Source organism: Pollachius pollachius (assembly GCF_949987615.1).
Source record: "Pollachius pollachius genome assembly, chromosome: 15".
Classification (NCBI taxonomy): Eukaryota; Metazoa; Chordata; class Actinopteri; order Gadiformes; family Gadidae; genus Pollachius; species Pollachius pollachius.
Window position 1 is genome coordinate 13503596 of NC_136948.1, and position 10000 is coordinate 13513595.

Consider the following 10000-nt stretch of genomic DNA (forward strand, 5'->3'; position numbering starts at 1 on the left):
AGATGTTCTGCCTACATGGCGAACACCACATCGAAATCAATGGTTAGTAAAGAGCGGAATGCACTGCAGTGAACATATCCCATATTGTAAGACCGCTACGGGAGTGACTATGCTAAGGTAGTGACTACGCTACGGTAATTCCCTGATATAGAACGGTTTTCCAAACCGGCCTGACAACATCAGCGAAAAAACATTGAAGCCGGGTTCTGATTCAGTCGTTTCTCTAAACAGTCGTTGCGAGAAAAACAACATGAAAGGAATATAAATAAAAAGCATTCTTGATTGCTAATTAAATCTTCCTTTTACTTTATGAGGGTTGGTTAACAGGAGGGATGCATTCACTCCTTGCTTTTAAAGAGGCCATGAAGAAGAGTGATGACTGCAGACTCTCAGTGTAGACGATGATTGGTTGGCGTTGTATGTCAGTCCATTTCTTGTTGTTTTTAATGTTGGAAACAAAAAGGAAAATAAACTCAATGCCCACAGCTCCTGTTCCCTGTAATGTGGACGATTTGTGTCTTTATTTACTTGTTTAACTTATTTTACGCTTGTTTCTGTCACCACTAACTCCTGCCTCCCTTCACCCTTGTTGTTGTTTGTGTTGGCTGCTTTTCCTTACATGATTTTCAATGGAGCTTTCAACGCACCCTTCATCCCACCACACAACACATGCGTAACTGCAAGTGTCAGATAAACCTGCTCTGAAAACCTAGTTCAACTGTTTATCAAAATTACACTTTAAGACGATACCCGTCAGAGTAATGTGAGCTGACATGCAAGCTGAACCTGGATGGGAGTGTGTGTGCCCCTGAGCCCACAGGGTTCTAACATCAATCTCTCGCTCTCCTTTTCCTGCTGCAGTATGTTCCTCCAGACCTGTGCATCGCCAGCTTCGTGCTGGAGCAGTCCCTGTCGGTGCGAGCCCTGCAGGAGATGCTGGCCAAGAGCGGACAGAACAGTGAAGCGGTGGGTGGTGGCGCGCGCAGCACACACACACACACACACAGGCACGCACTCACACACACACACACAGGCGCTCGCTCACACACACACACAGGCGCTCGCTCACACACACACACACAGGCGCACGCTCACACACACACAGAACTCCATCACACACACATAGGCGCACAATCTCACACACACAAACATAACCTACAAGAGAAAACATTCAGCTGTCTTATTTTAATTTCGCTTTCTCTCTGTTGCTTACTCTCCCTCTCTCTCTCTTTCTCTCTTCCCCTGTCTCTGGCACACACACACACACACGCACACGCACACACACACACACACACACACACACACACTCACACACACACACACAGAGACACTGAGTAATTGAGATCAAGAGACCCCAACGCACTGTCCTCGTCGTTGTGTCTTTGGCTTCACATCTCCAAGGGTTAAAAGCTTCCAGATGAAAACTTTGTTCTCATCGAAGTACAGTCTGCTTAGTTGAGCAAGCAAACTTATTTAGCCTCCCTAAGGAGATTTACGGTACAATTGGCCCATTACGTGGCCCTGACTGATAGAGGTCGGGCCCTTCATGAATAATAATACATTTAAATGGTCCCGCCCCGGAGCTGACTGTAACTGATCTGCTCCTTTGTTGCATTTGATTAACCGAAAGGCTTAACAAAAAACAACAGACATCTGCCTTTCCCCCCCCCCCCCATGAACCCTTGGTTTAAATCACGGCATTAGTGAAATCGTCTCCATTGTTAGCCGGTTTGTTTGATTTTCCGTCACTGTTACAGATGGAGACGCTGCCGCCCTTATTTTATGTTTTTTCTGCGTCCGTGCGTTCTCTCAAACGCTCTCCGTCGACGCGTCGCTCACGCTTTTGGGCACGTTCTCCAGAGCTATATGTATCTCCATCACTCTCAAATCTTCCACTGCATCATTCACGCAATACTAAAAGATAAAATACTAATTCATGATCGTGAGTGATTCACGTTATACCACTTCCTCTCATGATCGTGATTAATTTGCGTTACACCCCTTCCTCTCATGATCGTGAGTGATTCACGTGATACCCCTTCCTCTCATGATCGTGAGTAATTCACGTGATACCCCTTCCTCTCATGATCGTGAGTGATTCGCGTGATACCCCTTCCCCGGTTATCCTAACGCGATGCAACAGTTTATACAGGAAACGAGGGCAGAACGCATCGTAATGACGGCCCGTATTGACAATGAGCCGCTCTCGATCTAGACAAATGGACCTCGAACGGAATAGATTTCAAATGAAGGCCTCTCTCTCCGCTCCTCTCTCGCCCCCACACATTTCCCCGTGTGGAGAGGCGATGCAACATGGAGGCCAGATCACCGTCACCACCCCATTGCCCCCCCCCCCCCCCCCCCCCCCCCCCCCCCGGGGCACTCAGACTAACGCGCGGCGTTAGTCTGATCGTCTCTTACCCTCACGCCTCCCGCATTTCCTCCGCGAGATAAGCCCTCGTTTGTCACGGCGCCTCGTTCCGCGCGTTAGCCAGACCGCTGAGCGCTCGTAGCGGCTAATCGATGCTGCCGGGATACACCACTATGTAAGGTGAATCCAGGCTGCTCATCGCAAAGCGGTAGGATTCGGTCAATTACTGCAATCAAGAGGAGAACTTTTGACTCATGATTCAGAAAAAGATCAAGGCCCCGGTCTTGATCTTTTTTAAGACTTGACCCGCTCCGTGGGTCTGAACCGTAACACCTGATAGCTAATGATGGGGCGGGGGTGGGGGGAGATTTCCATAAACCCTGAGGCCAACTGAGCCACGTGTCCATGGACTTGACTCGTGAGATAAATGGACTTGTCAGAGCTGGGCTTAGAGACTCTGCTGCAGACTCCCCGACGCAGCGCTGTGACTAAGTCATCCCTATTGGTTCCACCAGGAACTGAAAAAAAGACCAACTGTCGGGGAATTATAAAGGATCGGCACGGCGGCTCAGGATATGACACGCACAATTACAGCTTTACGGGGGCCGATCCGACTGTAACTCCTGAGTCAGCACTTCATCTGAGGGGGAATTAGTCTGGGTTGATCCTGAAGGTCATGTTTTGGTACGCTTACGTAATGGCTGCGGTCGGACGCGCGAGCACGCGGTTATTTTTGTGGCTGCATCTTTTGATAAATTCTGGGCATTTCGTTAGCCTCATAGTATAATTGCCTAAGTCCTATTTTAAGGTTCATCTTGTATTTAGCGTCAGCAATGCCTAAGTCAAATAGATGACTGAGGCAAATAGTGATTATGGAATGTAAAAAGCAATCTGATTGGCTTAGGATACAGCCAATTAGGCACAGTGAATCAGCAGCGTCAGTAGAGTAGAGTTAGGTTAGATATCACAATTTGGCCAAAATATGACTTAGGCAATTATGCTATGAGACTAACGATTTGGTGGACACATAGATCACCTCCAGTGGCCATCAAACCCCTGACTGTAGTGGACTTGACTCTATGTCAGTGTCTGCTCCAGGTTAGCCTCGAAGCCAGCGAGCAACCTTGTGGTGAAGCTCCTTCCTCCAGCCTGTTCCCCCCTTCAGGCGGTTATCTGTTCCCGATAGCGCTCTCCTATTCTTCACCACGGCTGGACAGAGTGATGAATAGCGGGTGGCTCCATTAAAAAGGAAATGGAGGTTGGATTTGTTTCTCAGCTGGGTTTCTCAAATCAATATGTCTTTGAGCAGATGGGCTCCTCAACAGACAGTGTGTTTGCTAAAAAAAAAAAACTGAAAAACAAATCACTTCAAAAGGGCTTCGAAAGAATGGTGCAAAAAACAAACAAATGGTGAGAGTTGGAGAGAGAGTGGTGAGAGCATCTTTTATCGCCAGGAAGGAAAACAAAGCAGCCTCATTTAGCTCACTAACCCCAAAGTGATGTGAGGCAGTCTGATGGTGGTGTCGGCTCGGCCGGCGTTGGTTCTGCAGACCTCACAGCTGCTCTGGGGAATGTTTAACACTCTATCTGCTTGAAGGGACTGAGGTTCCAGTGGTGCAAAGGTGGAGTATAGGACCAGAGCGTTGTCTTTCAGAGGGCCCGGCTGATGTGACCGCTTCTGGCGGGGCCAGGTCACATGCTCAGTGGTATTTGGTCTGCGGCGGTGTCACCACCCACACTTTGAGTGCTTTGTGCTCTGACCCAACCCAACCCTTACTGAGAGGCAATGAGGCCACATGTATAGACACACACATATATGAACACATGCACGCATACACACACATGCATACACACACACTGGGGCAGACACACACATTGACACATGTATAGATAAATGTACACACACAGATGCAAACACAGGCACACACACATACACACACACATGTAAACACACACACACAGTCATGGACACACACATTGACACACACATACACACACACACACAAACTACATTACACACACACAAACAAACACACACATCCACACACATAATGAAAGGCACAAAATAACACACACACACACACACACACACACACACACACATACACACACACAACCACATTCACTCACCTACCACAAGTGCAACTGCAATCCACTAAAGGGCTTGCACACCGGGAGGTTAATCCAACTAAAGGTCACCCTTCGCCATCACATGTCAAAGTGTCACTTGTAGTCAACCACTGGATGACGCTACATAGGTTAAACCCCCTTTACATTGCTCTGCTCCAATAGCTCTCTGATCACACACACACACACACACACACACACACACACACACACACACACACACACACACACACACACACACACACAAACACACACACACACACACACACACACACCATTAGATGCTGCTGTAGCTTGGGATACATTTGCAGCTACTCCATGTACCTTCCCATCTGTGTGTTTTTCCCACCGTTAGCGTGTTAATGGAGTTGAACGTTCAGCGTTGTGGGGCCTCTCTCTGGGCACGCCGCCCGGCCTGGGAGAGGGGAAGGGAGCAGAGTAGGAGAGAGCAAACCAGAGCAGGGAACCAGAGTGCAATAAGGTCATGGTCGTAAATTGCCGGTTCGCTCGCAGTACCCAGCCTCCGAATCGGAAAATGTGAACATAATATATACGAGACATTTATTACAGAAACGTCTTTTCATCACCTTATTCAATATCCACGATAATAATATCCCCAAATATCCCAAAATGTCTTCATCTCCCGAGATAATTATTTTCCCTTCCTTTTTCTTCAGATTTCCTTTCTTTAATGGGTACACTCCATTCATAATAACCCATAATAAAGCCAACCCTAGCGTACAGAGTATAGCGTCTCTCGCTCGCCCACAGCGGGCAGAGACTAGAGAACGACGCCCACACATCGCAGAGAGAGACGCAGTTCATTCAAAGTAACAAACTCTTTCTCACCTTTCTGCTTCCTAGAGGCTGATCAAGAAGGTAAGTCTCACAGGGTTCAACAACCCGCCACGATTATCCCCTCTCCCACCCCCCACCCCCAACGTCGCCCTGAACAGTACAAGAGTACCCTGTCACTCTTGGGTTCCCTTAGTGCTTCACCTCCAGTAGGTATATATAGCTCTATGGATCCATAGCTATATATAGTTCTGTATCTGCTTGTTCCTCCTTCGATTCATGCCCCCATGTGTGGGCTCTCCCTCGGCCGTCTCCTCTGTTGACAACACTGCCATGGAAATGGTGGACGGGGCGTTTCCACACCCCTTATATGGGCATGTATCCTGTTCTGTGGCTGGGATACAGAGGCTAGGCTGATAACACCCCCCACCACCCTCGCCAGAGTGCATGTTTTATTAAGCAGGCACAAGAGATGGGAGATTGGTTGATGGTCCATCTCTATGTGTCCACCTCCCTCACCCCAATCAACCCCCCCTCGGCCCCCCTCCCTCGGCTGGCTAGCACGAGGTCACGGCTGGGCGAGGGAAGGAAGGAAGGCCCCAAGGTCAACACCATTGGGGGCTCCAAGGCCCTGGGGGGTCCGGTGCTGATAGGAGGCGTTTACAAATGGAGGCTGCAAAGTGCCAGGTCCTGTCAATTGACTTTGTGTGTGTGTGTGTGTGTGTGTGTGTGTGTGTGTGTTTGTGTGTTGTGTGGCGATGGGTGTGTGTGTCTGTTTGTGTGTGTGTTTGTTTGGTTGCGATGAGTGTGTGTGTGTGTGTGTGTGTTTGTGTGTGTGTGTAATTTTCCCTCCAGGCAGCTCAGGGCGGTGGGCACAGGACCCTTCTGTATGGACACGCCATTCTGCTAAGGCACTCCTTTAGCGCTATGGTGAGAGTCAACACACACACACACACGCACACGCTTTCACTCACATTTCAATCACATGCGCACACACAAGTATACCCCAACACAGACACACAAACACAAATCTTGTTTGTTTTTAGAATTATTTTTGTTCCCTTAAAAACAAGAATGACCTTCTAGGAATTGCTTTCTGAAGGTAAAAACTGTGCTAAAATGGCGTAGCATTGAGAGTGAGAGCTGAATCCGCCTCTGGATGTTCTGTTATGTCTCCCCATTGGTTTTCATCTCAGTACCTGACCTGTCTGAAGACTTCAAGGTCACAGACCGATAAGCTGTCCTTTGATGTGGGGCTGCAGGAGGATTCAACAGGTGAGAGGAGAAGAAATCCCACAGGTTTGGCTGCTTTTATCTACCATAGCTTTCCCCCCTCTCCCCTTCCCTCCCCGATCCCTCCCTCTGTGTCCCTCTCCTTCTCTCTCTGTCAATCCATCCTTGTTTCTTTCTTGTCTCTGTTTTTGTAAACACTGCCGTCGTGCTGTTCTCTGTCTGTCATTGCTCTCTTTCTCCCTCTCTCTAACTCTCTCTCTCTCTCTCACACTCTGTGTCTCTGTCTCTGTCTCTGTCTCTCTGTCTCTGTCTCTCTCTCTCTCTCTCTGTCTCTCTCTACCATCCTCCTCCCTCATTCTGTTTAATCTCCGCCTCCCTCCCTGCTCCCTCTCCTTTCCTCCCCACCGGAGTGTCCTCCGAGTGTTTTTCTTTCCGACGTCGCTGCTAATATCCTCTACGGAGTGTTGTGGATGTGCCAGGCGGTATCTCTGTCAGCAGTGATTAGGTCCCTCCGATAGATTTGTTTTGTTTCAGACGCCAGACGCCCGGTGTGTTTATTAATATGAAGCTTTTCATAAACCTTGCATGAGCAGAGTGGCCTCCTGTGTGCCTGGTGTCACACTGTATGTTCTCCTTTGCACACCTATGCTGTAATTGTGTTGTTTGTGTTTTCATTAAGGCTTCCCCCCAAACCCCGATTGCAATTTCCTCTTCAATTCATTAAGCGAAACAAACAATTATTCAACATTATTGCATTATAGTGAATAGTGTGTACTTCAAAGTAGTGTGTCAACCAATAACACACAAACTCTACTGTACCTACGGGCTGTGCTGATGTGTATTTAAGTCGTGTTTTGTGTATTTTCTAATTTGCATTTGTGCCTGTGTGCATGGGTGTGTGTGCGCACGTGCGATCATATGCGTGTGTGTGTGTGTGTGTGTGTGTGTGTGTGTGTGTGTGTGTGGTCTTCATCCTTCCGTGCCCCTGTGGTCATGTGATGCAGGTGAGGCCTGCTGGTGGACCATCCACCCAGCCTCCAAGCAGAGGTCGGAGGGGGAGAAGGTCAGGATCGGGGACGACCTCATCCTGGTCAGCGTGTCCTCGGAGCGTTACCTGGTGAGTTAGGACACGTCTTCCTTTAATATCTCGTACAACGCCCACAACACACAAGCGTGTCTGGTAAGACGCGAAATACACAAATACACACACACACGCACACACACACAACCACAAACACACTACACACACACACACACACACACACACACACACAAACACAAGCACACTACACTACACTACACTACACCACACAACCACAATCCAACTACACTACACACACTCACACACACACAAACACACTACACCACACACACACACACACACACACACACACACACACAACCACAAACACTACAAACCCACACATGAAATAGTGTTTTTGGAATATTGCATCCCAAATATACCTGAGTCAAAAACAATATGATTTGATATTTGATTATTATGATTTTGGGTCATGCTACAAATATAAACCAGGGGTTTGGGCTCTGTGTGTGCTCTGCGCTTTCCACATTTTCTTTCTGTTGTGCAGTGGAGGGAAAACATAAAAAGAAAATCCTCTGCATCATCCTTTTTCTTTCCATTGCGGTCCTCCCTCTTTCTCTCTCACTCTCTCTCTCTCTCTCGCTCTCTCGCTCTCACTCTGTCGCTCTCTCTCTCTCTTTCCCTCTCTATCCTTCTATGTTTCTCGCTCGGATATATCAGAGACTATATGGTGCTACAGGTGGATGACAGACGTTGTAGGTGTGAGTGGGTGCCTGCGTTTGTGTGTGAATCTCCGGGTGTCCTTCTATGCTTATCTCCAGTGTGACAGTGTGTCAGATTATTCTAATCCTGTTGGACATAGCTGAACACACAGTGTTGAGGAAAACCTTCCCCCGGGTCTTGGATTCAAAAGCTGCCACTCTTTTATTTTTTTTTATTTGAGTCTGAAAAGACTTCAAATGAGGATGTGAAGACGCTGCCGTTGCCTTTGAGATTGTTGACGTTTTTTTAAATGGTCCTGCACTTTGAGTCTCTCCCCCTGCGAGACACATATAGATGGGATCTCCCACGTATTTTAATCTGAATCGGCGTTCTTCCAAACAACACTTGGTACAGTGCGTTGAACTCGTTGGCATCAGGCCTTGTCCCTTTGCTCTCATTCACAGAGCAGAACCAAGGGTTGTAGTTTCCGTGACCCTTTGTCTATTGGAGCCCAGGATGGGACGGGAACGTGGAGCTACGGGCCCAACCGCTCGCTGTCCCTAAAGTAGTCCATAGCGGTAGGCCGCTAGCTAAAGCTCCGGCCAGCATCCAGCCCTCTGCTGTTATTTCTGTCCCCTCCGCCCGCCTAGGGGAGTCTAGGCGGAGGGGAGTGCTCTGAAACACGTCCTGCATGATGCACTAACTAAGTGACAGCAGCCGTGCGGCGCTGACGTCCATGTGGCGGGCCGGAGGGGGTTGGCATGATGTCCAGATGGTGCCCTCCCCCCTAGTCCCTACCTGTCCCCCCAAAACGGTAAAGGCTTCTGTCCATCAGCTCCCTGCCCAGCGGGGCCCCCATCACCTCTACGGCAACCGTGACTTTAAATAGCGCAAAGAGCTTATTCACGGCCATGGGTTTGACACTAGGAGTCATTGTTGTTTTAAGGAAGGAGTACGACGGACCAGATGTGGGTGAGAAATGCAATAAAAGATTTGACCAATGGCGCCGTGGGCCAGCAACAAACAAATAGCCTGGCCAAGCCACAGCATGCACCAACAACGCCAGAGTGTCCCCCTTTAATCAAAAGAACACTATTAAAGAGCAATATTTATTTTCCCCAGAGCAACTATATAAATCATACTTGAAGCCATGGAAGTCTGTGCGATGAAAGGGTTTGTTGTTGTTCTGGGTGTGATGCATTGCCTCACCACAGTTGTGTGTTACCGTGCCAGCCGATTAAACGTGACCCCTCCCCTCGGCCCTCAGCACCTGTCCATCTCCAACGGCAGCATCCAGGTGGACGCGTCCTTCATGCAGACCCTGTGGAACGTCCACCCAACCTGCTCTGGCAGCAACAAAGTAGAAGGTAAGGCCCTGCTCCGGCCACACCACTCGGAGACAGGGCTCTGACAGAGTTACTGCCACCCAGGGGGCGCTGGGGGAGAGCTGGTGAAAAATGTCATTCAAATATACGTGTATTTTTTTATGAAACATTTATTTAACCGGATTAGGCTCATTTCAATTCAAATACATTTTTCTGAAGAGCAACGTGGCCAATAATTATTACATTATGTTATATTTTATAGTAGCACTTCATAGTCACTGGGTAGTCATTTAGTAACTTAAGTGTGTAGGGGGTGTGTATAAATACATAATTGTTCTGTTATTTAATTTACATATTCCTTGTTATTTGCAATTGGTAGTTGGTGTGGTTAGGATGTTTTTAACG

The 10000-nt window shown here is 48.3% G+C and overlaps 1 protein-coding gene across 1 annotated transcript in view; it reads left to right on the plus strand.

Annotated features, from left to right (window-relative positions):
• Nucleotides 1-10000, plus strand: part of LOC307086928 (ryanodine receptor 3) — a gene marked incomplete at both ends in the record, with an annotated part of 129502 nt that overhangs the window by 25845 nt on the left and 93657 nt on the right. The window contains 5 exon segments of the mRNA XM_079752274.1: nucleotides 862-966; nucleotides 6149-6223; nucleotides 6490-6568; nucleotides 7531-7643; nucleotides 9538-9637. Of these exon segments, the coding sequence (XP_079608400.1) occupies nucleotides 862-966; nucleotides 6149-6223; nucleotides 6490-6568; nucleotides 7531-7643; nucleotides 9538-9637 (472 nt within the window).